Source organism: Serinus canaria, chromosome 1A, assembly GCF_022539315.1.
Source record: "Serinus canaria isolate serCan28SL12 chromosome 1A, serCan2020, whole genome shotgun sequence".
NCBI classification, from domain to species: Eukaryota; Metazoa; Chordata; class Aves; order Passeriformes; family Fringillidae; genus Serinus; species Serinus canaria.
In genome coordinates this window covers 65,734,546-65,747,316 of record NC_066314.1, presented here as the reverse complement: position 1 = coordinate 65,747,316, position 12,771 = coordinate 65,734,546, and the positions used below count along the sequence as shown (strand labels likewise).

The 12,771-nt window shown below is 49.5% G+C and overlaps 1 protein-coding gene across 17 annotated transcripts in view; it reads left to right on the top strand.

Moving 5' to 3' along the window:
• LOC103820452 (sodium- and chloride-dependent GABA transporter 1-like) overlaps positions 1–12,771 on the top strand; it is a 61,465-nt gene that overhangs the window by 40,616 nt on the left and 8,078 nt on the right. For 3 of the 17 annotated variants that reach the window (XR_007776558.1, XR_003945979.2, XM_030238373.2), the window contains exon 17: positions 1,822–1,922. The exons of 10 other annotated variants lie outside the window; for them this stretch is intronic. Coding sequence is in view for 4 of the 7 variants with exons in the window: in XM_030238373.2 (XP_030094233.1) it covers positions 1,822–1,922 (101 nt within the window). In the remaining 3 variants the exon portion in view is untranslated. Of the gene's footprint in view, positions 1–1,821; positions 9,453–12,771 lie in introns of those variants that run through there. 4 more of the 17 variants (XM_018919760.3, XM_050969778.1, XM_050969777.1 and 1 more) reach the window with 2 other exon arrangements.

Here is a 12,771-nt window from a genome sequence, read left to right as displayed (position 1 = left end):
AGATGCCATCTAAATCACATGAGTTTATTTTAGGGATGCTGTATTTTAAACAAACTTTGACTCAAAGAAGTTGTGGCTGGAATTACTGGCCTGAGGTCAGCTATAGGTTCTCTATCTTTGAGGTGAAGTTGCAGGTGGATTTGAGTTTTTTTCCTCCCAGCATTCCATTTGGAATGTGGGTGAACTGGGTGGGTTTGGGATCTCAGATCTGCTTTCAATTTCTGGTTTCTCATCTAAAGCTGGGTTTAGGTACTTGTCCTTTCTGCAGGACTCAAGCCAGGATGTCATGTCAAGCCACTTCGTTGACTTCGGCTTGAAGGCCAGCTGAATTCCAACTGTAGGTCCTTTCTCAGACATTTACAGGGCTCCTTATTCACTCATATTGTCAGTTGGAAAAGGAGGGAAGGGAAGGCTGAAAGTACAGGCATGGGTTCAACCCTTTGCCTAGTCCCAATCCCGTTTCACTGGAGATGGAGAAAGCACACTGCAGCATCTGGGGGAGCCCAAACTGGTCTGAGACCAGCCGAGCAAAGGCTTGTGCCAATCATATCCATAGTCCTTCCAAAGTCCTGTGTATTCCTGTGCTGCCCCAGGGGCTTGGAGAGAAGCTCATGAGTGTGTTTCCACCCCTCCCCTCAGCATCTTGTGCAAACCATCAGCACCAGTAAGTAGCAGGAGTGGCTGATGTGCACCCTCCCTGTCTGACTCTTTCTCTAACATTGCCCACAAACATCATGAGACCCAGACCCCCTCTCAATCATTCATAGACCTAGGAGTGAGCAGCAGATGGCAGCAGGAAGAAAGTAGGCTAATCTGTGTGTGCATGTGTTGGTATCAGAGAGAAAGAGAGAATTTTTGGCCTCTTATATACACAGATCCTGGATTAATTTGTAATAGAGCTGGAACTGGAGGGAAATTAGATGCCAATCCTGAATAAAGTGGTTTTGACAGACAGGAAAGATTACAAGTCATTTTGATCCTACTGAGCCTGAATGTAAGAAGGGAAAAAATACAATGAATGGCAGAAGCAGTTCAGTGAACATTTCAGGGAATTCACCCAGAAGCAGCCACTTCAGTGGCATTGGAGGGTAGGAGTTTGTTCCCTTTACTGGAAAGAGGTTCTGCTTCTCTTAGTGATGTCTGTTCAGGTCAGGCTTAATCCTCCTCTGCATTCTCTTCTGCAGTGCACAGCATCAGTCCCTCCCTGACTGGAAAGAGTGATTCATTCTTTTTCATCACTCCTCATGCTCAATCCACATGCCTCCAGTAATGATTGGCCCCTCCATATTTTCCTAGATTCTTGCTTCACTTTACTTGACTCTGCAATTTTTATTTGATCAGCTCAGGGTGACAGGAATTGCTGCTGTGCAAAGGTTTGTGCAGGTGGATATTCTGACCAGCATCAAAGGCACAGACTCTAACCTTGTTAACCTGCTGTAGTTACTTAGTAATGCTCTGTAATCAACCCTAATTGAAAAATAGGTCTGCTCTGAAGCCTGTGGCATTGCAGCTCTCTCTTCTTCCTCCTTGCAGCTGGTCTTGCCTGGTAACAGTTTGCCTCTTATCAGGATGCTCCCCATATTTCAGATGAAAGGAGGAGCTGCTGTGCTCTGTGCAGCATCAAAGCAAAGGTGACTCTCAGAGGCTTTTGGGGTACTACCAAATGCTGCTGGAAGAGTCACTCCATGCACCATCCCCTTGCCCTGTAATCAGGGTCACCTCTGAGCCACGTGGTGAGGATCCCAACCTTCAGCTGCTGCCATGCATGCCCTGGCTGTCCCAGCCCTGGCTGACACACTCTCTCCTTTCATTCCCGGGCAGCGCCTGCAGCAGATGACACAGCCCAGGCCAGAGGAGCACGCTCACAACAACAGCCTCCAGCCCAAGACAGCCTTGAACGGGAGGATCTCGGACGCCGCCGTGTAGGAGGAAAAGCCCCAACTCCTCGCTCTGCCCCGTAGTTGCTCAAAGCTCCACATTGTCCCTCGAGCTCCTCTGGCACAGCTGGCTGTCCCTGGCTCTGCGCTGGCTTTCTTTTGTCCTGGTGGAGGAACCTGTTCGTTTCTCTTCCTCCTGGCATGGCTGAGCAAGGCCCTGAACCAGCTGCCACCAGGGCATTGTGTGGTGACCACCTTCATGCTGCAACATCCTGGTCCAGGGCATTGTGTGGTCACCACATTCATCCTGCAACACCCTGGTCCAGGCCCTCAGGGAGGAGCAGCTGGTGCCCACATCTTCCTCCTCCTGAAGAGAGGTGGTGTCTCTGGAGAGCTTAGACTGACTATTATCCACTTCTCTGTTTTTCTTGCCTTTCCTGTGAAACTCCACCGAGCATCCCCCAGCACAGAGCTGTGTTTCACCCCAGAGAGATTGCTATCACTAGGTTCAAATCCCAGATGGTTGTTGACTGATGGAGCATAAAACACCAAAAAATTCATAACTGGAGGGGATGTGCAGAACAAAGGGTTCTAGTGCACAACAAGGGATTCTAGTGAAAAGTCCTGCCTGTTGGTAGCTGTAGGACATCACCCCACACCTGGAGAAGGGCTTGGGGACAGTGTGTGCTGCTCACAGTGCCGTGTTTCACCCCTGTCAGTCTCCAGGCACGTTTGCTGTCTCCATTGGGGCTGGCACTGTGAGCAGAGCCCAATGGAGCAGTCAGCCTTTCTTTTCTGGAGCATCCTGCCCTCTGTAGCTGTGTGCAGTAGCCACACCCTGACCCTAAAAAGCAGCAAAAATGGTAAATGGAGGGCTCTTTGCTACAGGCTGTTCAAGTCTCCCACACTGACCACAACAAGCTTCGTGCAGAGGCAAGGCTGTGTCATAAAGAGATTTTCCAGCACTGTGAAAATCTCCATTCAGATAAAACAGGGTCTTTCCTGGCAAGCACCCTCTCTGGCTGTGTCCCTGGATGGGAAATAAGAAGATGGAGCATGATGCCCATGGGTGGTTCAGTTTATACCCTTTTCAGGAAGTGGCCACTCCTAAATCCCAGCTGGTGGAATGCAAGAATTCCTGAGGCAGTTGGCAGGATGCAGCCACCGTGCTTAAGGCCACCCCTGTGAAACAGTGCTGACTTCCCTTGGGACGTGTTTGTTCAACCAGATCAGTCACTGGCACATCCCCACTCCCAACACATAAACCACAGAGGGCTGTGAGCTCTTGTAGATGGTGCTGGAGGGGTGTAACACCTTGGAGAAGGCTGCAAAGTGTTTCAGAGCAATCCTAAAACAGCAGCATATTTATTTGTAGTGAAGCTTTGTAAAAGGAGGTGGCTTAACACAGCACCACGTGTAGGTGTGATAGTGGTGCTCTCAGTTGTGCCAGTGACTCCACACAGAGACATCCTTGTACACAGAGTGTTTGATGAGCACACACACTGTGACTTAGTGCTGATTAGTGTCTCCCCTCCCCTGGCACAGCATTGCCAGGTCTGCTGACACTCCCAGCTTTAGATCAGAATCAACAAACTCATAAATGAGCATTCAAGAAAAGGTACACCCCACCCATCTTTCCTGCCAAAGAGTCTGGTCTCAGAAGTGACACTGCAGTCCCCCAGGTGTCCTACTGCAGGTGACAGATGAGTGATGAGCCTTTGCACAATTGTTTTGCTCTACAATAGTAGCTTCAGAATGTTGCAGGTTGGCCCTGTGCTGCTTGTCCCTGTGACTCACCAAAGCATGGGGCCAACCTACTCTTCTGCCAGTCTTCCAGCCTGTGGATCAGTAACAGAAGGAAGAAAGAAGTCTTCTGGTAAAAGCTGAGGTCAGACCCCTTTGGGAGTGGGTCCCCTGCCAACTCATCTGTGCATCTTGATTAGTGCTGCTTCAGAAGTGTAACCAATCTGTATTTGTATGCATGATTCTCAGCAGTTATGGCTGTGGGCATTAAGTGCATGTTTTGTGGTCTCCAACACCCTGAGCTGAGATCACACCCTGTCCCACCTGTAATTGTTACAGTGTTTGTGTCAAAAAAAATTGCAGCTGTTAAATAGACATGAGGAAATGCTATTTATAGGCTTAGTCTTATAAAGCCAAAAGCCAAACACTGAAAGCTGTAATCATAGCTCATCACTATTAATCTCAGCCAGTTACAGACATGTCATCTTTCCTTGTCCTTAATTGTCTGTGCCACTGTAGCTGAACATTTCTATTCCAATTTCACCTATTTTTATGAACCAGGGCAATAAGGAAATCATTCTTTATAAACATGTCTGTCCTTAGAGAGGGACATCTGTGCACAAAAAAAAAAATGTGTTTAAGCTCTAAACTTTGCAGTAATTACCCTTACTAGAAACCTGCTTTTGCCTGTGCATCCAGGTCCCAAAACCTCCCTTCCCTCAAATGCAGACTGAGGGTTGCCCAGCTGGGTGATGGGCAATGGGGTCAATTTTTGAGTGAGGCCATAAAACCATGGAAGACTTTGTTTCTTCCAGCATCATTGGGGCACCTCAGGTCTGAGGAAGAACAAATCAGTGTAAGTGGTAATTCTTTTGTCTCTTGGCCAAAGAGCTTGATTGCTGGCAGAGCTGTTCAAAGGTTGTTTCCTCCAGGGAAGTAGAGAAGGAAGGGTCCAAAAACCAAAATTCTCTCCCTGATTGCTGAGGAAATCTCTAAACCCCCAATTCCTCTTTGCTAGGATTTTAACCCCAACGTCACTCTGACCTGTGGTCTTGCCATTGTTCCAGATGTAGCAGCAGGGGCTGCTCATAATAACAATATTTGATAAGATTTAACCACTTGCTCAGTTTTCTGCTTGTGACCTTCTCCTTTGGTCTCTCTCTCCTACCCTGCTCCCTTTTTGTTCTCTTGCCTCAGTCCTTCCTGACTATCATTTGTCCAGTGGAAATTATCTACCTCAACTTTCTTCCTCCTGCTTTCTTAGTTCCACTGCTGTAAAACTGCAACTCTCCCTCCTTTCTCTTCTCCTTTCTATTCTTTCCTCATTTCTAGCTCTTTCTATTATCACCAGCCTCTCTTCCCTGTTTCTCTCATGTGCTCTCCTTCCACCCTATAACTCCTTCCTGCATGCCTGTGGCTTAGTCACTCACTGTGTGCATGCTCAACACTTCTGCCAACTGAAACCTGGAGCTCAGGATCCCACAGAGGAGCCCAGCTTTTCACAGATCCAGTCCCTCAGAACCAATTTCCACCCCAATATCTAAATTATAATGAAGTTCCAGGTATTTCTCTTCCTCTTTGCACCAGAAAACGCTGTGCCAAGTAATACTATCTCCCTGTATTACTAGAAAGACATTTCAGCCCACATTCCACAGAGCTGTGCCTGTTCTGAAGGGTTTTGTGGCCTTTCCTGGTTTTGCACTTTGTTATTTCCACCAAGAATATTTGGATCTGTGAAGTCTGGTACCCATAACCTTGCATGTAGGAAGTTGCCCTTAGTCAAGCTCTGTCTGATGGACTGATCCCTTACTCCAGCGTTTCAAACTCATCCCATCTTTAGCTGGAAGAGCCTTCCCACCTCCACACACAGGTTTTCCATCTAATGAAAGTTCAGGGGTGTTGATGGACCCCCTTAAGCTCATCCCACACCTCTGAAATGCCACTGTGGGTGGGTCTGTCAAAGCAGCCATATCTGTTCATTGACTGTAAGAACTGCTTTTGCCATCTTCCCAGGATACACCACGTGCTGACCACCCCTCTGCTCCTCATTCCTTCTGACTCACCCAGAAGAGAGGATACATAGCCAGGGTGTGGACTGCTGCCCTCTCCTCACTGCTGTAGTTAGAAGGGGATTGTTCTCCCCTATGCTCACCTACAGCACTCCTGCCTTTTCCCTGTCCCCTCACCCCCCCAGCACCTGTCAGCCTCTCCCCCCCACCACAGGCAGCTACTTGAAATAATCCTTTATGAAATCTCTTAATTCTAAGAAGCTATTTAGGGACCTGTGTTCAAATCCCTCTGAAATCCTCTTTTTCCTGAGGCCTGCAAAATATAAAATAAATGCCACTACCCCCATCCTCTGCTGCAGCAGGGGGTGACACGGGCCATGGGAAAGACAGGATTGTTCTTCTGCTGCTCAAGAGCTGCTTCCCCTGGAGACCCAGGTGTGATCCTCTCCCCTGGGAGAGGGGAGCTCTTCTTGCTGCTGTTCTAGCAGATGTGCTCCAACAGCTGGCAGCTGGTTATAAAACCCTTGTGCCATGTCCATGGCAGGATATGGTGCTGTGTGGCACTGGAAGGCTTTGGCTGGCCAGCCACTGTGCAGCTTGTAGTCTCTCCACAGTTCTATTAAATGGTGTGTTGAGAGGAGTTGTGTCGTGCATCAGGGCTGCCCTTAAAGCTGGTGCCATCCTGGATGAGCAATTTGTCCTTATCCATTGCCTCTTCCAGGGGGCTTCTCTCAGGACTGGAGGATCCTTGCTGTGATTTGGTGATGGTGGCCAGATGGGGAGGGGGTCTGCATCACTGTTGGGATATATCCACTGTGGTTTGGCTTCTACTGAGGGCTACAACTCTCACCAAGCACTGCCTGCCTTCCTCAGAAGCTGAGACCACAAGGCCCAGTGCCCAGCTCTGGGTGTTTACTGGCCCTGGAGGCCACGTGGTGTGCCCATAAAACACAGCAGGGGATGGGGTGCATCCCACATCCTCACTGCAGCCCTGGCTGAGGCAGCACTGCCACAGGCCCTGACAAGTGTGTGCCCATCATCCCCATGATGCCATCAGCCAGGAAGTGTCCACGTCTGGAGAAGCTCAGGAGAGGTTAGTGCTCCCTGTGCTGATACCTGACAGCCATGATGTGATGGAGATGCCTCCTGACAGCCTGGCACGATGCCACTGCGCTGCCAGGAGAATGGCACCAGCATTCACTGCAGCTCCAGGGACCAGCCACAGGCCCTCGTGGGGTGGCACGTGTCCCCAGCACAGCTCCTGGGGACAAGCAGCCCTCACCCCCACAGCTGCAGCCCTGTGCAGAGTGCTCATGGAGGGATTTATCCTGAGCAGTCAAGGTGTTTCTGCTTCCAGGTGAAAAAAACAACTCATCAGGAAGGGACTTGTCTGAATCCCTGCTGTAATGATATGGGGAGCAGGCTGCCCCCTGAGGGTCCCATAGCCAGAACACAGGGGCAGGCAGACTGCTGGGGGGCACAGCTGCATCTCCCACAGGCCCAGGGCCCACTGGCAGAGCAGGGCATGGTGGCACAGCTGGGTGTTTTTCTCCATTTGAAGGCTGTGTGGCTTGGAGAAGACTCTTGGCCAGTTTGAAGTGCATCATGCTGTTCAGGAAAATACAAATATCCCTGTAATGACCCCATAAAGAAAAGCACCTGCTAGTTTTGTGCTGATGCTGCTGACCCAGATGCAAAAAAAAGCCTGCTCCATATCTTTCCAAATAAAAGGCTCTATGTTGTAAACTCATCCCTTGCCATCAGCTCAAAAATCACTGCCCACTGTCTGTTCAGGGGCACCAGACCCCCTTACACAGACCTGGGGGTACGTCAGCCCCCAGAATGACAAGGGCAGGACATGGTGGCACCTGTGCCCTCTGTCTCAGCACACAGGCAGTGCCAGCTCTCTGCTCTCTGCCATCCTCAGGGAGCCCATGTGCCTTTTGGACACAGTTTGCTCCTGTCTGAGTGCTCCTGCCTCCCTCTTTTCTGTGCATCCCCCTCCAGCACATGCCAGAGCTGACTGACACCCCTTTAAAAATAACTCCGAGGTGTGAAGGAGGGCGAGAGATGGAGGGGGTGACCTCACCTGGTTGGAGAGGGACAACATCCCCCTTTGCCTCTCCCCGCCCTGCCGGTGGTGCTGCCCTGTCGTGGCCGAGCAGCCGCCCTGGGTCGCTGCCTGCCCAGCCCGTGGCACAAACGCTTTGATGTGGTTTTGAAGCGCATTTGGTCCTGCAGGGGGGAGAGAGAGCTGACATCTCTGTTCCCTCTCTGCGCTTACTGCAAATGAAGGGATTAGGAGTTATAATCCAAGATTCTTATTTTAAAGCGGCTTTTCAGCTCTGTGAGGGGAACTTCAGCGTGATGCTCCTGGGGGAGGTGGTGGCAGAGCAGCTGTCACAGCCCCGTCACCGCAGCTCCCTGGGCGTTGGCAGCCGAGGCTCCGTGGCACTGGAGTGCTCCAGGCTGTGGGAGAGGCACCTCTGCAGGGAGTGGGAGTGGGTGGGCAGGGGGCTCTGCAAGGCCAGGGTTCAGGGGTTATCCCAGCACTGGGCACTTGCCTTGGCATCAGGGAGTGCATCCAAGCACTGTGTAGGTCTCACCTCAGGTTGCACCTAGATTTACAGGGGTTTCCAGGTGTTTTGAACTCTGAAAAGAAGCTTTTTCCCTAAAAAAGGGCTCTTCGTTTGGGAAGGAGGGCAGGTCTATATTAGCCAGCACTGTTTAAATGGGATCTACCCAGGTGGGCAGCACAGCCATGGTGAGAGAGGTGGCAGCCCAGCCCCTCTGAGAGCATCCCAGCCATTGCCAGGGGATCATGTGCACTCAGCCCTGTGGGGACTGCCCCCATCCCTGGCAGCACTGTAGACCCCAGGATGACCCTCTAGCTGTGGGAACTCCTCTGCTGGGGAGAGCCTAGGGATCTGAGGGAGATCAGCTGCTGCCAATCCCCCGTGGCAACATCTGCTCTTGGGATGCTGAGTGTCAAATTGCACTAGCCCAAAGCATCCTGCAGCCCTTGGAAAGCTTCAGTCCCACACTGCCAGCAGTGTCTGCTTTGGAGAAATACACTGATCTTTCTTCTTTTGTATTTGTTAACTCTTTCTCCTTCCCACTGCATTCATGGCAGACCTGTGTAAAATGTTAGCAAACTGCTGTTTTTTTCACTGGCATCTCTGCAGCCTTTCCCTCTGCTAATTATTATAGCCATGCCTCTTCTAGGGCAACTTGACAGATGGCTGGGGTTTTATCTTTGAACAAGCTATTTAAAGAGGGCTCTGGCTTTTCCCTTGCACATTTCTTTCCTGGCTGCATGTCCTGAGCTGCTGGATGGGTTGTCCTTTTCACTAGGGATGACAAAAGTTGTGAGCTGAGACTGAAGGCTGAGGTCAGATCCCAGGAGATGGGTTCTTTCCTTTCCTTTTAGAAAGGGAAGGTCATTCTGCCCTGCTTCATGTGGCCTCATAGACTGCTGTGGTTTGGATTTAGCATGAGAATAATGTTGATAACACCCTGATGTTTCAGTTATTGCTGAGTAGTGCTTACCCTAAATTAAGGGCCTCATTCTCTGCCAGTGAGGAGAGGCAGAAGAAGCTGGGAAGGAGCTTGGCCAGCACAGCTCATCTGACCTGGCCAAAGGGATATTCCAGGCCATAGCACTTCATGTGCCATGCTTAAACAGGGGAGAGCTGGCTGGGAGCTGCTGAACATTGCTGGGGCATGGGCTGGGCATTAGTCAGTAGGTGGTGAACAAGGGCATTGTGCATCTTTCCCCCATTCTCATATTATTATTATTATTATTATTGTTGTTGTTGTTGTTGTTAAACAATTCTTATCTCAAGCCACAAATGTTACATTTTTCTGATCTCATCCCTATTCCACCAAGGGTGGAAGAGGAAGAGAGTGAGCAGCTGCAAGGTACTTATTTGCTGGCTGGGATTAATCCACAAGATAAAGAAAATGTACTGAAAAGTCAAGCTTTCCATAATGGGAGGGAATAGAAAGGTGTACAGAGAATATCAGGATGGGTAGATATCACACTAAATGCTTTTACTGCCACAGCCTTGGTCCTACACTCATTTGGAAGAAGATCCTTCTGTTCCCTGTGTTGTTTCTTGTTTGTTTGTTGGTTTGTTTTTAATGATCTTGATATTGTTTGGGACACCCTACCTTAATGAGGAGGAAGGGTTAGGAAGACAGGATTCTTGTTTTCAAAAAATTCATTGATAACTGTGCCACACTGTAAGATCCTAAGGCTGGAGTATGAGCGCTGTATAAAATATGATCCTGCCCTACTAAGAACATTCCCATCTCATGGACTGTATGGTTTAAGATAGAAAGCAGCTCCTCAGCTAGCTTTTAACCTCAGTTGCACTCATTAGCTGCAGAAAAGTTGCTTCAAGACCCACCACGTGTGACAGAGTTCCTAAACTGGTTAAATCCCACAGCCCTGCTAACCATGCCTCATCATCCCTGAGGCACCTGCTTATTTTCAGCCACCTTTCCCAGGTCAGGCAGGTATATGTGCATGATTCCAGGCTGCTGAATTAAGGGTCTGGGCAGTGACTTTACAGAGGGGCACCCCTTCCCCAGCAGCTGGTGATGACAAGAAACCTCAGTCTGTGGGAAAGAATGGAGCCTGACTCTGATCAGCCATGCCCCAGGCATTCTCTTTCAGCACAATTTTCCCAGAGTACCCCAGATGAGGTGTAAAGGGACCCATAATGACCTTCACACAATAGTGACACTGCAGGCGTGGAAGCTCTGGGTCAGTGCTGATCTTCCTGCCACCAGAGTGCTCCTGGAGGTCTCCCCTCTCTGGGTAGGTGTTGGGATGGGTCTGAGAGCCCAGAGGCAGCGCCTTCAAAGCAGGAGGCAGCAGGCTGTGAAGTGCTGAGTTCAGTGGTGAATCTGCATTTTGCTTGGCAGGGGTGGATAGAGCCCACCACAGCAAAGCATTTGAGGATGTGCTTTGTAAAAGTCCATCTGAAAAGTTTCAGAGAAAAATTGCACATCAAGATTCTCTGTGGAAAAGAGCAGTGTATTTTGAACCATTGCAACCACACTATGTATCAGTTATTGCACATAATGGATGCTGTATAGATATAACAGGGTACAGATGCACTGTGACAATTGTGGTATTTGCTTTTTGGGTTGTAATCCTCTATACCAGCACTACCTATATATGTCTACATAGCATCCTCCCCAGAGACACTTGCCATCTCCTGATTAACAACAGTATCTGTACATTGGAGCAAGTGAGGAGTATTTCACATATAGACAATCTGGTTTTATTGCTTTCATCTTCACTTTACAGCCAGGTGTGTGATCTGAACATCAACCAGGAACTTTAATAATCTGTTTCAAAATGTCTTAGAAAATGCCTGTTTGGGATGGGCTAATATATTCATGGCACACAAAAACATAAATGGAAGCCTTTGAATCCCTGGGAAATATGCTGTCTCTTTCTGGGAGGGATTTCTGTCATCCCAAGTATTTCATGGTGAGCCTGGGGATCCAAGGGATTCTTTGAAACCAGCAAAGAATTTGCAACCTATGGTCAGGGTTTTTTTAGCAGCTGCAATGTGAATCCAGCATCATTGGATCCAGCTGCAGAGATGGAGCTTGCCTTCCCCACTCATTGCAGAGGAGAGCTCGCTTTGTGTGCACGTGCTTGATTCTCTCTCAAAGGTCAGCTTCATTAACCTTGGGGTTATGCTTTGTGTAAATATGCACTTATATCTGATCTGCGGAGAAATGTGATTTTCTTTATGTGTCTCCCATCCAAATGTTCCCCAAGCCTGAGCCTGGTAGCTGGTGAGATGTGCTGCAATGGTGATGCTGTGGCCAGCAAAGCTGTCCTGCTCAGGCAGTACGTGCTGCCTGTGCCCCACAGTTTTGCCGAGCACGTTCTGTAGAGGTTCCTCTACGCTCTCTGAGGTGTAGTCCTGTGTGGTGTGAGCATTGCCCCACGGTGTGTGCTGCTCTCTGGTGCACAGGTTCCTGTGTGGCCACACGTCCCGCAGTGCACAGCAGCAGCAAGTTCTCTGCAAGGCTCTGTGGGCCTCCCTCCCCAGAGGTGCAGCCTGCACAGTTGGCAGCATCCAGCAAGATGGACAGCAATGAGCTGTGGCACAGAAGGGCTCTGCCTTCCCCCTCACTGTTTTCCTCTCCACCTCCCTGCAGGGGTGAATTTCACAGTTAAGTTGCCACCTTCTGAACAAGTTTATTGCTTCCTGTTTTCCTCTGGATCTGATCCTCAGAGAGCCTGAGCACTGAGCTAGCTCCTGCTGCTTTTGACAAGAAAACAGCAGTAGCTGGGGCGGGCTGCCCCTGAGGCTAGCAGGAGTCCAGGATGCTCAGCACTCCATGGAGCAGCCCTTGGTGCGTGGCTGTGCGCCTGCGCACGCCGCTGGAGCCCAGGGACGCCGGGGTGGGGGCTGAGGCAAAGAAGACATTGGAGCACAAGTGACATTATCTCAATATAATTTCTAAAACTCTATTGATTGAACAGATAAAATACCTCTGATCTATTTTTTGTTATTTTTGTTACAAAATATTAGCCATTTGGACTCTTTGCTAGGTGTGACCACACCACTTCTCCCAAAGGAAGCTTTTGTTGGTGATATTTACAGCAGGAGACAGGTACAGACAGACAGGTGCTTTCAAGAGCCTAGGCATAGGTAACACTTCTGTTGTTAGATTTTAAAAAGACACATTCAGATGGGGTTGTGACTAGTGTTGAAGAGCTGGGTGACTTCAAAGCTGCTGTCCCAGGCGTGGCTGCGAACGAGAGGGCAGGACAAGGACAGCTCTAGCTCACAAAACACTGCCAGCAGTCCCTGGAGCCTACACTAGCACAGTGAGGCAGCTGGTGGAGTGGGAGACGGGGGAGTTTGCTCAGCAACTTGCATTTCAAAGCAGAGACTCTGCCAAGCAGCAGCATCCTTGGTTTAGGGCTCAGATTGGTTTTGGAAACCTCAGAAACATGTGCACATAGTTGCAGGTTGAGCCTTCTGAGAAACAGGTAACAAAACTCAAATCCTCATGGCTTGGAGGCCCTCAAATGCATCCAAATCTGGTGGTACCTTTCAGTATGAGTATTGATGAAATTCGGGTTGTGAACCATACCCTCACCT